General features: G+C 46.8%; 1 protein-coding gene across 3 annotated transcripts in view; it reads right to left on the bottom strand.

Annotated features, from left to right (window-relative positions):
• INPP5D (inositol polyphosphate-5-phosphatase D) overlaps nt 1-16,485 on the bottom strand; it is a 51,350-nt gene that overhangs the window by 12,975 nt on the left and 21,890 nt on the right. For all 3 annotated transcript variants that reach the window (XM_014258344.2, XM_088060867.1, XM_088060866.1), the window contains 12 exons: nt 12,375-12,525; nt 10,093-10,264; nt 9,556-9,696; nt 5,558-5,645; nt 4,760-4,840; nt 4,512-4,583; nt 4,116-4,239; nt 2,968-3,074; nt 2,354-2,456; nt 1,377-1,573; nt 1,036-1,153; nt 453-549 (listed from right to left, as the gene is read on the bottom strand). In XM_014258344.2, coding sequence (XP_014113819.1) covers nt 453-549; nt 1,036-1,153; nt 1,377-1,573; nt 2,354-2,456; nt 2,968-3,074; nt 4,116-4,239; nt 4,512-4,583; nt 4,760-4,840; nt 5,558-5,645; nt 9,556-9,696; nt 10,093-10,264; nt 12,375-12,525 — 1,451 coding nt within the window. The remainder of the gene's footprint in view (nt 1-452; nt 550-1,035; nt 1,154-1,376; nt 1,574-2,353; nt 2,457-2,967; nt 3,075-4,115; nt 4,240-4,511; nt 4,584-4,759; nt 4,841-5,557; nt 5,646-9,555; nt 9,697-10,092; nt 10,265-12,374; nt 12,526-16,485) is intronic.

Below are 16,485 nucleotides of genomic sequence, written 5' to 3'. Positions count from 1 at the left end.
CTGTTCTACACCTCCCTCCTGGTATTCCTGAAGGATCTTTCTCAGCTGTGTCCTAGGGCTCACAGCACTGCCTACAGTGATGAGAAAGTCAGTCCCCTTTTGGGGATTATTTTGGGATTGGAAAAGCCTTTCCACATTTCTCCAAAACACTGTAGATCATGGAACTGTTTTCCTCATGCAGTGGGTTTTCATGACAGGTCATGCAAGTGTTGTGTGAGACTTTTACACTTGGCTCTGAAATAATTTTACTGTCTGTTTCCCCTGCACCCATGTGGTATGGCCACACACCAGAAGGCCCTTGTTTAAATGTCCTCCCAGGAGACATTAAACAATTTTTTTTATGGTCAGGAAAGCATGTTTGTGCCTGTCTGGTGGGCCCTCCTTCCAAACATGGCCCAGAGAATTTCACCCTGGCTCAACAACCATTTCTGAGAGGGGAGGATGTATCTTACCTGTGCTTCTTTTCACTTCCTGAAGTCAAATGGCTGTTAACAAACCCAAAGGAGGTTCCATTAAACATGAATGACACCCCCACTGCTCCTTTATTACCTGGCAAAAGGGAAGCCAAAAATGCCAAAAAATTAATACACCTCCAGGCTGAGTCTAGCAAAGATAATAAAGCACATAGCACCTAGCACATGTGAAGTGGAGGATGGAGAAGAGAAATTCACTTATTCAGCACAGAAAAACTTAGTGCATACAGCACAGATTGTGGGAACAAATTTTTAAGGGTGCTAAAAAATTAGTTGAAGAGAGAGAAGTGCAACTTCCTTGTGAAACCCAAGAAAGAGCAATCCAATAGCCAGTCAAAAGTGTTTGCTGGGAATATAAATAAATATATATATATATATATTCATACTAAGTATACACACAAATAGACTTCCTCTCTTACAGGGTAAAATACAATCAGTGCTAGTGGAATGTAACTTTAGGAGTGTCACATAAATGTTGCCCAAGGAGTGTTGGAGAAGAAGAGCTGTTCCATGTGGGCTGAGCAGATCACAGCTGTCTGGGCAGGACCTGCCCGTGCCTCACCCAGCGTGTTGGCAATGCCTGTCTTCACATTGGCTGTGCAGATGTGGCTGATGCGGTTCTCATGTTCTGGCTTGGCCAGGACAACAATCCTGATATTCCAGAGGGTATGGATGGCTATCTGCAGGAATGGGAAGGGTAGAGGTTGTATTTCTGTAAATACCTGCCAACCTGCACTGTGGCTGCAGGCTTCCTGACTCCTCCAATAGCAAGTTCAATGACAATAAAGGGAGGGAAAGGGAGGAGGTACAGGCAAAATCCCACCTATTCCCATCTCTTTTACATGTACAACATGTATACCCTCATCTCCCGAGTTCCATGCAATAGCTGGAATAACCCCTCACCACTTTGAAGCTGATACTGGTGATTTCCTGCAGAGATTGCCTTAGGGTCTCCAGCCATTCCTTCTCCCCCTGGGGGTCCTCCTGGGTGCCAATCACATAGATGTCATGAGGGATGTAGTCAGCAGTGTCATCACGGGTCTTCCCCTGCCCCTTGGAGAGGAACCAGGAGGTGATCTTCTTTGGGGGTGGGGCTGCACCTTTTATTAACACATCAAACACCAAAAGAAGTAAGAGCATATCTTGTCAAAACTAGGATGAAGATAACACATGGGGACAGAAATTATGGGCTTCACATCTTGTATCACTTTTGTATCAGCCAGGGCACACTGTTCTAAGATGACAATGATGTTACCCCTACTTGTGTCACTGAGAAAGGAGTGATTCTGCTTTGACCACCTGCCTCTTGTGGATCAGCTCTCCAAGGCCAAGGCTAGTCAGGAGTAAAGGCAAGGAGCTGTACTCCTCCTGGTCTGCCACTGCCTTGACCTTATTCCTTAAGGATGGCAAAGCACAGACAGCTCAGCTCACAGCAGCTGAACCAGGCTTCCGTCCCAAAAAGGAGAAAAATAACCTATATTCCACTGTCCTCACCCTTCTCTAAGTACCACAGACACTCAGCTGTCTTCCCAGGCTGGACATGAACTGCCCCTAGTCAAATGAGAGCAGCTGATGTGCAGTTTGTGGAATTGCTCCTGTCCTTTCAGCATGGTGGTGGATGTTGTGCGCTGCTGCACCACCTTTGTGCCAGCCACTGTCACTGAAGCAATCCTTCAGTACCCAACAGGGACAACTTCATGGTCCTTTGAGTGGAACCACGAGAAGTGTCAAACCACATGCAAGAGTAAGTCTAGATATCAGCTCTTCCCCTGGTGTACAGACCTGCCATGGAACACAGAGAGTCTGGAGCTCGTCGTGCCAGCTGAGCACACCTTTAGGCAGTGTCTGAAGGAGTGCCCATGGCAGAAGAGAGCCCATACCCATATTCCAGGTGCCAATGAAGATGGTGATCATATCAGGCTCTGGTTGCTCCGAGTGTTTATTCTTCATCTGCTGCAGAAGCTGGCAGAACCCTTCTCTCTTCTAGACAGGGAGAAGCAGAGAAAATTAATTAGATACTTAACTCCTCTGACATGACCTCTTGAAAAACCAGCTGAACCAAAAAATTCCCAGCACACTTGAAGGGCAGATTAGCTCTGCACTATCCCGAAACCTTTCAAGAGGCTGCCTTTCCTGTGGTGCTTTTTTAGTCATTTAGCTTTGTTTTAACAAATGCTGAGCTGGTCAGAAAAAAATCTTTTCTTCCCTCTTTGTCTATATGAACCTTTGCACAGTGGCCATATCGACACCTTGCTTCTCCTCAGTGCTTGCTCTGTCCTCCAGCCTCAGTGACAGTATTTAGGTGTCCAGTATCTCCCTTTAGACAGTATACTTGCTAATTTTCTGGATGTTTCCAGAGCAAAGGAGAAAATATTTTTTACAAAGGCAACTACTGTCCTTTAACAGTTCAGCTTTCTACCAAGGAATGCCCCATGTTCCACTCCCACCTGTGTACCTACTCCAGGCTGGCAGGAAATAAACACCATGTATGTACCTTGGAATCAGAAAAAACATATTCCTTCCGCTGTGTTTTCTCTTTTTCTGTTTCCAGAACTATCACCAGCTTGTTTGGAAGCTTCTGGGACTTGATGAGCTGCAAGACTGAACAGAGGCTGGGTATCATAAGCTGCAGTCACTGAAATAAGGGTCCCAACCAAAACCAAGAGAAGCTCAAAGGCTTGGGATTTACATGGTCTTTTCTGTCTGTGCAGTTTTCCTTGTAGTGTAGTCCACTTCCTCCAAGTGAAGAGGACCCCCAAAATTCTCCTGCTTTGAGCTCTTTTCCATCCCAAGCCTTGCAGTGTGAAATTAAGCCTTAACTTTGTGCAGGCAATCCCCCTGTATCCTGAGCCAGCCTATATGTGTTCCTTCCCCATCTGTGAAAGAGGATTTAAGTCCTCACTTGGTGGTAAAGGTGATTCCTCGCATCTAAAATAGCAGCTATTATGAACACCAGGTAGAGAAAGCCACGCATGAAAGCTCATCTTTTTGATTACTGCCAGCAACAGGTTGATTTTCTAGCAGGAGAGAGCCCAAGGGCATAATCTACTCTCTCACAAATCTCTTTTTCTCAACTTCAGAGAACTGTCTGTTAAGAAAGACAACAGTAAAAAGGGAAGTTGTTTCAATCAGGCAACCACAGACCAAACTGGCATTGCTTATGGTGAGAGATACCAATCTACATACAAAAAATCAAGGGAAATTCACTGAAAAATGTTACTGAAACTGAGTGTCTGGCTTTTTACCATCAAAAATCATCACAGAAGTCAGCATGTTCCTGCAGAATGGTGGGGTTTATTTTCAAGCGACATTGCTTTTTAGAAATAGAATAATAGAATAGAAAATAGAAAATATGGTTCTATTGCAACCAGCTCTATGGGGAATCTTCTACCAAAACCTGCTCCCTTGCAGTGCTAATTCCAGTGTCTTCATTTAGACCTGGAGACTGGGTCTAAAACAATCTATGAAAGCTGGTTATCTCAGTACTGAAATATCTGTGTCTTGCTGACTGGTGCTCATGCAGCACCCAGGACCTGCCCTCTGGGCCAAACCTTGCCCTGAGTAGGGCTGAAGGGAACCCCTCCCATCAACCAGGGACCCAGAGCCTAGTCCAGCATTTGTGACATTAAGCTGACATCTTACTTTTCTTGTGGGTATAAAACTTGTCCTCTGGACCATCCTTAGATCTCTTGATAATCAGTTTTCCCATTTCCACATCCACTTTGAGTTGTATTTTTGAGAAAATTCCTAGGGAGTCAGTTTTCACCTAGTGGAATACAGAGAGGTTTTCCATGAGGGACTTCTACACTTCAGTCACATGTATTACAAATGCAGCACTTCCCTCAATTTTTGGACACATATCATTATGCCAGTCTCACCAGACATCTCTTAGGCATTTTTATGGTGCCAAGAAGAATCCAGGAAAAGCTGTTACCTCTGTGGCAGCACAGCAAACTTCCCAGGAGCTGAGATACTAACATAAATCTGTATTACTGTCCTTCCACATTATGATCAGCATTGTTGAAGGAGTAAATTTACCTCAAAAGTGACAGGGGGGATAAGGGAGCGCCGGTGTGTTGAATCAGGACCTTCAATTAACAGTGTTTTCACCTGTAAAATAATTATGTGTCATTTATTGCATTTGGTGATTCTGCACTACACTGAGAGTAATGAAATCAGAACAAAGCAATCTTACTGTGGCAGAGCACTGCACTGATGATGAACAGGAAACAAACTAGAGGCAAAGGAGGACAAGAAGATGACATAAAATAGTTTGAAAACTCTACCTTTTCTTCAATAGAAGACAGCAAAGAAATCAGCTGGTTGAGTTTCAATACAATATTGGCTGGACTTGCTTCACCAAGCATCTGAAACCACAGCACAGGAACAAAAAGAGAGAGAGATGGACAATTACCAAGCCCACAGAGCACAGCTTGGAGTGCAGTCCCAGGAACACCTCACACAGACCAAAGAGCAGCAATTCTACCTTCACCACTCTGATTTTTAATGGGCAGCACAAGAGCAGAGAACACACATAACTGTGGGAGGCTGGAAGGACAAATCTGTAAACCTGTTCCATAAGGTCAAGGCAGCTGGCCATGCATGGGAGTCAGCTTGCTGCTGGGGGCAAGTTTGCATGACCTGGCCTGGGGCTCAGCATACAGAAGTCCTGGAATTTTGGTTTTCTGGCAGGGAAAGGAAAGTCATGTGGACTTAAGTGGGCTTGGGAAAAGGAAGGATGTAGCAGTGAAACATCCTGGAATCAGGTTAATGGAAAAAGAAGTGTGCAATGCCAGCCCACATTCTGAGGGAGGATGGGGAGGTGGGAGTCCTCAGGCAGCTGGTGGCACTTTCCTCTAGGACAGGAAAGGGGGGCAGGTGGAGAGGGCTATGGGATAAGCGAAACTGCGGGATAGAACTCACTGTGTGCCCCCTGCACTGCAGCAGAAAAAGGCTAAAGAGAACAGAAGTGGCACATGCCCACCTATACCCCACTGGCTATGGCTGCACACTAGAGCCATCCCTGCCCCACTGACAGCCACCCACACACCTGTCCTGCTCTTCCCACCTCCCAGCCCCCTTACCTGGGAGCGCTGGTGGGTAACAGGATGCAGCTGCTGCTCAAACACCTTCTGGATGGACTCCAGAGATGGGAGAGTCCTCGAGGCCTCACTGGGAACACAGACACAGCACAGGTCTAAGGCTGTGGCCGGCTCCCTGGGTCTGTTCACACTCGGACACAGCCACACGGATGAGATGACAGACACATGTTCACATTGGGCACACATCCACACTGGGTCTGCTCTCGCCATGTGCCCCCTGAGCTGTGGGATGCGTACGGGAGAAAATCCCAGCTGTTTGGTGACATAGTCAACAGGGCAGTGTGAGTCAGGCAGCTGACTTTGTCTTGCAAAGCTGGAACATGGCCATACTGGCTGCTCCTTGGGTTTTGCTTTGCTAACTTCTTAAATCTCTCCAGAAAGGTATCCCAGTCTGGACAAAACCTGACAATATGGTGTATAAGCAGCATCAACCCAGCTATGCCAACTCATAGATCCAAGTGCACTCAAATGCCTCAGAGCCCAGCACAGTCTGATAACCCTGAACGCTGCAGCCGTGGCAGCAGCTCTGTTCTGTACAGGGCCTGTGCAGCTGCTGAGATTGCTGAGGACAGTGCTGGGGACTATGCTGGGGACTCTGTGCAAAGAGGAAACTAATTTGCAGATATTTCATCTCACATGACATGCCAGGTGCAGCAAGGGGGTGGAAGAGGCAGCCTTTGATCTCCTGGGCAGAACCATTTACAGGTAACAATGTCATTCCTTCAGTGCTTCCCAACGAGATTCCACAGGATGCTCATTTGTTGAAACACTGTTGTGTGAATTTGGCACAGAAGCTCCATGCTGATAATGACAAGACTTATTCCAGAAAGAGCAGCCAGGGAGCACAGGTCAAAAGGAAGGTGATGGTGCTGAGCAGCACTAGGATGCTTGCACTGTGTCTAGTCAACGGTGGATATTAATGATTTCCCTCACTTTCCTAAGTCTGAACGGACTGGATTTTATTCCATCTTTGTCAGAGAAAGTGCTCCAAAGCAAAAGTGTGCCTGCCTGAAGAGATATGTCTAGGTGCTGAACCAAAGATGATTAATTGCCTAAATTAAACATTCATATTTGACATTTCAATCTGAAAGGCTTGCCGTGGAACACACAGGAGTACAAGGCACATGTAGGAATCTGATTCTGCTAATTTTATTCCTCCAATGCCACTGTTCAGCTCTGGATCACCTAGGGCCAGTGTCACTGCAAACAGTTCTGGCCCCAAACCCAAGAGTCCCATTGCTGCCATGGAGTCAGACCCCAGAAGGCTGCAAGCAGTTGCAGGAACATTGGGTGAAGTTTAGTTTGAGAAGACTGAAAGGATATTTACTGTGATGTACAAGCCATCTCTTAAAAACACTGCAATAGCTGTTTGAAGCAACTCAGGAGTGATTTCCCATGGGAAAACTGCCCTCTGTTCACAGTGCAACATGTAGGTTGTGTGTGAGGAGGAGGAAGAGCTCCTGTGGGTGTTCAAGCCCATTAAAACCACCAGGTGGTTTTAATTAATCTGTAACTTCTTTTGTTTCCTTCTCTTGACAGTATAAATACCTTTAGTGATCTTCATTGAAGTGTCAGAAGCCTGTGTATCCACATGCAGTTGCACAAGTGTTGGTATCACAAGTGCTTGAAAAACTGCCTTAAAAACTCTATGTGCAAATTATCTATTGAGGGAGAATAAACAAAATATGCAGAACAGCAAATGATGACCAAATGATGGCTTCAGACAGTAGCAGATTGAGTAGACCGCTCTTGGTGTTTTTTACTGGAAGATGAACCCCCTCCCTGTGCCCCCCGCTCTGGATTATCATGATGGGTGAGCAGCAGCCCAAGGACCTCCTTGGGACAAGGAGGGGTTGCTTCTTCTGGTGGAGTGATCATCTCTGCCATGCAGCACAGTGTCTCTGACTAGAGTTTATACCCATTTTTTAATTTTCCTTTGGCACTGTGACTAGAGTTTACTTGCTTGCTTCTCTGCCCCTTTGCTTGCTCAGGAGCCCAAAGCCAGTGCATGCTGTGCCGGCCCCCCTGACCCCTCTCCGAAGGGCCGCTCACTCTGTGCAGCCCTGCGCCGGGAACAGTCATCGCAGGTGAGCTATCCATGGGAGCAATCCCCTGCCCAGACTCTCTGCTCTCTGCTGCTGCTTCTGGGCTTCTTGTTACACTTGTAACCCAACACCTGACCGCTTCTGCCACAGCCACAGAGTTTTTGGTACACTTTGCCACCCCGAGTGTGCCGTTCCAGCCGCCACTGCGAGGTTCCTGTCCCATCCCATTTTGCCATCCGGAGGGGCCCAGGCCCGGCTGCCCCTGCGGGTTTGCAAAGGAAGCCCCTTTTCCCTGCTGCCATCCCCCAGGCACAGAGCAGCGGCCGCGCTGCAGCACAGCGCCCCCTGCAGGCGTGGAGGAACCATCATCCCTGGCCGGCTGGGAGCCGGCAGCACCCCTGCCAGCCGTGCCCAGAACTGCACCCAAGGGAAGGGGCTCCACAGCCCAGAGAGGTGGCACTGGCTCTCTGCTTCTGCTCCTTGTTGCTGCTGCTGTTGGTATTTTGCCTTGTTATATGTACATACACTAGATAGGAACTGTTATTCCTTTTCCCATATCTTTGCCTGAGAGCCCCTTAATTTCTAAGTTAAATAATTCAGAGGGAAGGGGATAATATTTTCCATTCAAAAGGAGGTTCCTGCCTTCCTTGGCAGACACCTTTCAAACCAAGACACGTCCCTACACTCAGCAGGCTTCCACCAGCAGCAGAATTCACCCAGCTCTACTCTAGGATGTCACTTTGCAATGTGCAGTCACCAGAAATCCTACAGAAAATCCAGAAATGTTACAGATGTCCTGACAGTTGAGGGAATTATAGCCTTGTTGCATCTCCTTCCTTTCATCTCTCCATGTGCATTTATGAGGAATAGGGTTGTGAAACCCAGATAAGCTGAAGTAGAATAAGAAGTTGGAAATGGGAGAAGCCAAACATCATCACAACAGCAGCACTGAGGTATTTTAGTAACACAAGACTCTCACTTGTGATTTCATTTGATTCGAGCTTCCATTGTTCAGGTTTATTCTTAGCTGGCCACATGGGTCTCTCCTCTCCCATGTGTGTAGAGAAGCAAAACGCTCAGGCAGGGTGCAGAAGGGCAGCACTTGGAAAAATCTGTCCTCAGTCCTCACAGGGGCTTGTCTCTGGGTAGCTGGCTTCTAGGAGAACAGGATCAGGCCAGCAGCACAACCAGCCTCACCTCTGCATACACCAGAGAGAAGGGTATGGGAAGACATGGAGAGAAGTGTGGAAATATGTGCCCTTTGCTACAGTGCTCCAAGAGCTCTGCACAAGTGTGGGCTGGTCCCTTTGCTTAGAATCAGCAAGGGGAAAATAACATCCTTCCACCACAGAAGGAGGGAGCTCTGCAATGTTCTAGTACCCTGTCAGAGTTTTTCTATTTGTGACATGGAAGCTCTACAAACAGGAAAGGTAAAATTTGTAGAGTCAAGAGTCTGGACTTGTTCCTTTTTTCATTTGAGCTGGCCTTCACCAACATCAGTGGAAATCACTCCAAGTTCACAATGCATTAGTGGGAAGGAAAATCAGTGTTTAAAATCTAGTTATACACTAATTTGTGCTTGTTTCCATAAACGGCTTGTACTTGACAATCCTGTGGGTGTCATTTATGCATTACCAAATTATGCAGTAAATTGGTTAGTGCATTTTTTGTTTTGTTTCTTTCTAAACAAAGCATAAAATATAACACTCTGCTGTCTGAAACCACCTACAAGGAAACTTGATTGTCAGAGCTGTCTCTTCTATATAGATTTCATATCTTTGGATCACAATCACAGGTCACGAGATCTAAATATACTGCTTTTGAGGGCAAGCCAATTTCCTATGCCAAAAATGAGGGTTCTGAATGCATGCACGTGGGACCTTTGTTAGACTACAATGTTTTGGCATTACACTCTGAAAACCAGCTTCTAGTTACCTGAAGAGTCCTTTGCAAAGAGCTGTTAGTAATTTCTTCAGTTGAGGAAGATTGCTTGAGCCAGTCTGCACAATCTCAAAGTCACTGATGATGTGAACTCGCAGGTAATCCTGGATGAGTTTAAGATGCTCGTCAGAGACACTGTGAAGGAAACAGACAGGTCAAAAGCCAGCTCTTCTCTCTACTCCCAAATATCAAACAACTTTCTTGTTTTTCTCAAATTCCCACTGTTTAGACACATGGCTAATAAATGAAGTTCTCTCAGATATTACTCATCCTTTATATTAGAAAAATATACCTCAGTGGAGAAAGTATATGGGTTATTTTAATAATTCAGAAATGTATCTTTTTTGGACAACAGATGGACTGTAAAGAGCAGTCAATGCACTGCTGATCTGATTCTGTTCTTTATTTGGTAGTATTAATGAGGAGTAATTTTGTTGAATCAAACAGGTCCTCAGCTGTCCCAAATGCCAAGGCCCAGCGAGCTCAGAACTGGGCTGAAGTTAAGCAGCCCTGTCACTTGCCCTTCCTTACCTGCTTGTGTCCTGGTACTGCAGTCGCTGGAGCAGTGTCTCAGAAAGGGACAGTTTATTCACATCTGCCACCCGGGAGTTTTCAGGGAGAGAAGAGACCTCTTTTGTCTCACTGCTTGGCAGTGCCACGAGGATGTTGCGTGGGGGCAGGACAGGAGGTGTGGGTACCAGGTCTAGCAAGAAAGAAAGGAAAGGCACAGTCATTCCAGCACAAAAATTGGACCTCTTGTCCCTCACACCAGGCAGGGCAGAGCCCACCCTGCCAGGGCAGTCCTTTCAGAAGCCATCTCTTCTGGCTGGTCTGTGGAGGGATGTCAGAGCTGGGAAGCTCAGGACTCAGCACTGGCCCCACTGTTTTTCCAGAGATGGTGTGGTGTGAGAGCAGCAGGATGAAGTGCCAGGCTTGGACCTCACATGCAGGCAGCACATGCCTTTATCTCTGCCTGCAGTGTACTCCGCCCCAGCCAGTTTTAACTCTCCCATCTGCACAGCAGCTGTGAAGGTTAATTAGTTAAGTTGAATATAATGCTTAGAGAACACAGCTGTACCTCACCCATGTCATTCCAATTATCATGGGGATCTGCTGCTTAGGCAGAATGGATGGAGGAACATGATGGAAAGAGCACCAGAAGCTGCCAATGGAAAGAAGTGAACAGCTAAAGTAAGCAAACAGAGACGGAGAAAATAGACCCCATGACCCAGTGCATAGGGGCTCTATGCCTATAGAATATCCTGCCTTGTCTTGAGGGCATTGAGTTGGAAGGAAAAAGGATTTTCCTGCTGTGTCATCCTGCTGTTCAGCATATCTCCCTCTTCTGGGAGAAGAATGGGTTCATCTCCACTGATCCCAACCATGGTTAACTTTATTTTCATACCAATTGCTCCAATACTTCGTTATACATGTTGTACTGAAGCTGGTTGAGTTGTGAGGTTTCATTTGGTTATTTCCTAATGGTGGAATTTGCATTACAAAAACACCCCCAGGACTGACCCACTGCTTCTGGGCTGGTGCTGTGATTCAGAGCCACTGAGTCATGCGTAGTTAATCTGCAGGGTGCTCATCTTCCACCTCTGCAGTTTCACATCTAAGATGACCAGACATCTGTAGGCCCTACATGGCTCCACCATGATGGCACAAAGTGCCTTAACAAAACTAAATTGTGTATATGAGCAGCCCAGACTCAGTACTAATCTCTCTTCATCTGAAGGCTCTTAGTCTTGGCTAGAACTTCATTCCCTGCTGCTTGCCTCTCTATATTATTTTTGCTGTAGTTCCCTCCCTGGCCCTGGGAGCTGGAGACTAAGTACAACTGGCCAAAATCCAGGAACATCTTTCCTGAGCAGCTTTGCAAAATTTTGTTCTATTTCTTCCAGAAAATTGCATTTCAAAACCTTCCAGCTCCTGTTAGATATGCAGTGGGTTCCATCAAAGGGTTACACAGACACTGGGTTGCACAGGCACATCAATCTGCCCTAGTTCACAGGGCCTGTCGATCTGTCCCAGGGACTGTGTCCTTCAGACTTGTTTGATTGCAGTGCTCATCATTTCCAGACAGACATCAGACAGGACAGGAAGGATGGCTCTGTGGACATGACCTTCCTCTGGGAGAACTATGACAGATCCAAGGGGTGATTCAGGAAAAATCCAAGGAATGATCCAAGTCCAGTGAGTGCCTGGAATGCACAGTGGCATTTGATATAAAATAGTAGGGATGATGCCAATCACACCTCTTCATCATACACCTGCCTCTGTACATGGAGTTAGACTGTCTGCCAGTGCCAGAGCTGTGCCCTCTGCTTAGGGCTGTCAAAAATGTTCCCTAGAGCAGAGCAGCTGAGGGGTTTCAGATGCCCCTCAGCAGCTGCAGGTGCGTGGCACAGCACAGACATGTGCTCCAAGCCCCAAGGGAGCACCTCTGTTTTGAGAGAGGCCCGACAGATGTAGGACAAGGAGAGGGTGCAGAGGTTTGGAAGATGGCTGGACATAAACAGGGGAGTCCAGGTAAGGACACCCAATTAACCACCCCCACAGCAGATGCAATATACTTCCACAGAGGGTCTCAATGCATTCCCTCAGGTGAGCTAAACTGATGCTCCAGGTGTGTGTACCATAGCACACACATGAGGGTTCACTGCTGCAGGGCCTTGCCAGCTCAGGCCTCTCTATGCTCTGCTCTATTTAATGGCACAACATGTTCTAATCTCCTGCCTGCACTGCATATCTCCAGTCAAGAGGTATGAGTCAAGGGTCTGCATCAGCAAGTCACATCATGGGTTTCTTACCAGTGTCCTCCTCCAGATCATCAGCAGCCTCCTCCTCTTCCCGTGGCACTGGATATTTGAGGTGCCATACCAAACCCATGTTCTCCTTCTTGTAATACTCTATCAGTTCCTCCAGGTTCTGAAAGTACTTCACAGGGACGCCCTCTGATGCCTGAAACAAAACACAGAGGCAGTCATAGCATGGGATTTCCTACCACACAAACATTGCCCCTTGCAGAAGGAAAAACAAAGTCATAGAGAGAGGAAAAAGCCACTGCTGCTGCCCAGAAGAGAAGCTGCCCTGTTCTTGCCCATCTGACCACAGGCTCTATGCAGAACAAACAGAAGCAGTTTATATGTTCCAGCCAGAGTCAGCACAGATGCCAACCTCAAAGACTCACTGCAGTCAAATGGAAGAGCTCTCTCACTGGGTTCAGGGTGATTGGCTTCACTGCAAAGGAAGATTTTAAAAACAAGTAATTCTCCCAGATTAATCCTTGTATTCTCTCTTCTACTGAGCACAAAGCCACTAGACTGTGTTATATTTTGTGGTATCCAGGAAGAATTTTTCTGTGAAATTGCAAGGTAAACATGGCTAAATCCAGACGTTAGCATCCCTTCCAGGATTCAAAGGCTCAGAACTGTGTTCAAATGAAACAAGGTGCCGCCCCACACAGAACTGTTGGGATGGAGGTTTAGAGAGCGGCAAGGACTGCAAATGCGCCTGGCATGACACTGTATGTGCCAGCTGAATTCTTTGACCAAACCTGTCTTGAGCACACCCTGGCCACTAATCTCAGCAAATGGTTACCCACAGGGGCCAAACACAGGGATAAGATTTTGGAGGTGTTCAGAGCCAAAGCTTCAGTGTAATTATATCCACTCATTGGCACAAACAGTGACTCTGCCAGCAGGAACAGCTGCTGTCCCTGCAGCTCTGCTCCACTGCTTCAACCACAGACCCTACCAAAGACAGACACAGTCTCTCATGGCTCAGCACAGACCTTCTGAGCAAGGGAAAGAGCCCTGCATCACCTCCCAAACTGCGATGAAGTGTCATCCAATCCCAAGGCTCCAGCAACACACAGCCAAAACTCTGATCCCTCTCTTTGCGGCACCCTCCTCCTGGCAGGGTGCTTCTTCTGGACAAAAGGTTTTCGCACAGAAACCAACCCAAGAAGGCCCTGTCTATCTGTATATCTGCCATAAAAGATCAGAAGTGGAATGGTGGAGAGCAGTTGTCTTCCATCCCCACAAGGCTGTTGTTCTTGACTTAAAAGAGCAACACTGGGAACTGTTCACAGCTGGGCAATCTGAAGGAAGACCTGATCACCACAATGGCAGGCTTGACTGGCATTGTTATGCATGCATAAAACTAGATTTTGCAGGGGAAACATGGTTAATTAGTGAGGAATTAAAGCTGTGCCTCCAATTTGACATAACTTGTTACACAGACATTCTGCCTCTGACTAACAGGCAGGGTATTTGAATTTATTTTGGGTTTGCAGTGATTGCCTGTAAAAAGTAACACACAAAGTTTCAATACATGTTTGAACAAGCTTATTTACTCGCCATTCATCTTTGCTCAGTTTCTTATTCTCTATGAACTTTTTTGCTTGAAAGGCCAATGTAGAAAATCAAAGAAATTAAACAAGTGAGATGTGAGCAAAAACCACAGCAGAGTACAGGAAAATGTCTTCAATGAGTCCTAGCAGCAACAAGATTTCTTTTTAACTTTTCCTAAAGAGTAAAATCTCAGGCCAGAAATTAGGACAGTGCTTTCAAAAGTGAAGGGCATTTGAAGTCGTCAGTGCCCTCAGGCTTGCCATTAAAAATACCTTTCATTTTTAGCTACACCTGCATGTCTTTAAAGGCTCAGCAAGGCACATTTTCACAACAAACATGGGTGATATTTCTGAGAGCTCTGCCTGTACAGCCTCCTTTTCTGTCTTCCACATAACTGCTCCTGCATTTAACAAGCTTTATTATCCTCATACACTGGAAAACATCATATTCAGCATGAAGGCAATACTTGCACAAACACTGGATTATATTTTTGTGAGGCTAGAGATGTTGAAACAAATCATTGGTTAAAACTTCTCATGATTCTACCCAGTGTAGGCCAAACCCTGCTCTGCTAGAGCAGCATAGACTCTGCACATTCGGAATGACTTCTCATTTACACCAATTAATGGGTCCTCCCAGACTCTTCTGCTTCTTGGTGCCAAGTGCAAAGTTTGGGAATCAGGGAAAACTGTCAAGGAAAAATCAGCTCTAATCCATCATATGAAAGGATCCTGAAGTCACAGTGCTGCACTGGAATAGACCAAGAATAGTTCAGCCAGTCTTCCATGCTCTCTGTTCATTTTCTATGCAGTACCTTCTTCTGCTCTGAAATCCCTGTTTTTGTGATTATTCATTGACCAGCACCCCCACAGCAGCCCAGAGGGCACAGTTAGCTCTGGTGGTGGATGGCAGCACACTCAGCCTCCGTGCCCTGCCCATGGCAGCATCACCCACACTTAACCCTCTGGATTACCCTGCCTGGGCTGCCTTCTGCCCACCTGCAGCCCCCATAGATAGGCTGGAGCTCATAAGGCACAAGGCTTGGGGTGGCTTGCTTTGCCCTAGGCTACCCCAAAGGGCACCCAGGAAAAGGCATCAGCCCCACCAGAGCACACACACAGACCCCAAAAAGCACCAAGGACAAACTGGTGTGCATCCCTGTAGGAGGAAAGCTTTGCTGTCAGCGCTCTCTCTACCTCTTGAATTACTGCAGCCTGCTCCGCTCCTCCTCTTTCCAACTTCTCCCTCACTTTCCTTTGCTACTTTACCACCTGCCTGCTTCCCCAGATCTCCCCAGACTGTGCCTGAAGGCCCCTGTCCCTGCACAGAATCCCTGCCACCCTCACTGCCCAAACAGTGTCTTCTCAGCGTTATTCTGCCCCTCAGCTCCTGCTCTCCCAATGTGCCTGCAGGAAGACAGACTGCCATGAAAGGCTCTTTTCAGGCCAGAGTCTTGATAGAAGTGGTAGGAAAGGCTGAATTAGCGCTTTTTGCTGCCAAGGATAGTTCAGTTTCTGAAACTGTCCTGGTCTCTGTGGTAAACAGAAGGAGCATTTTGCAACAGGCCTCCTTCCTCTAACTCTCTGCACAGTCTGAAGCCTGTGTTCCAGCTCAAATTCCCCGGCATGGCCATCAGCCCCAGCTCTCATGCAGCCTGGCTGGGTGCACACATGAGCACAGAGGCTCTGCTGTTATGCACCCCTTCTACTCTGTTAACTTGGCCCACTACACCCAGCCACCTTTTGTGATAAAGCCCCCCTTCTCCTCCCTCAAGGATAACTGGAATTTATGACCATGTCAAGGAGCTGGGCTTTGTATCTGAATCCAGATGCTCATTCCCAAAGAGAAGCAGCCTCCATCTCAGCAGTGCCAGCTCCTCTGACAGCCCACCTTCCCCAAGTCCAGTCAGGAGAAAAGGGAACAACTCCCCATGACACACAGTAAAATAAAGAACAGCATTTCATATTTTAAGACAGAATTCAGCAAAGAACTGAATACGTGTCCTGAACAGCTGCACAGAGATAGTGAGAGCTGAAACAAGAAAATGGGGAACCAGCAGGGTTGGGAGCTCCAACCAGCCATGGCCAAGCACAGAGGAAAGGATGGGCAGCCTCAGACATGCTCAGCACATGCTCGTAGTGGGGGAGTTTTAGGGTCCTTCCCTGCACCACAAAAGGCAGTGGTACCACCTTGCTACACATCAACTCAGCTATCATGAAATTCTGAAAGCAAAATCACTGGATTATTCTCATTCATTTTCTTTTGTATTATAATTGTTATTATTTTCAAGGATCTCAACAGAGGAAACATGGAAAGGGCTGCACCCCTCCAACACACAGCTGTGCCCAGCAGCCCTCTCCGCTTTTTGCCTGAACTATGAAATGAGCTTCTCCCAGTTCAAACACCGCCCCAAACATCCACACTCCCCACAAGAGAGCAGGACACCCTGCTTTGCACAGAGACATAGCAAACACTGTACATTGTTTGAAATGGGAGAGAGAACAGTAAAAACAAGATATTATTATTATTATTATTATTATTATTATTATTATTATCCATTAGGGAG

Source organism: Pseudopodoces humilis, chromosome 11, assembly GCF_049639895.1.
Source record: "Pseudopodoces humilis isolate 2021_Gansu_Grassland_sample_001 chromosome 11, ASM4963989v1, whole genome shotgun sequence".
NCBI classification, from domain to species: domain Eukaryota; kingdom Metazoa; phylum Chordata; class Aves; order Passeriformes; family Paridae; genus Pseudopodoces; species Pseudopodoces humilis.
This window is presented reverse-complemented; position numbering and strand designations above follow the sequence as displayed.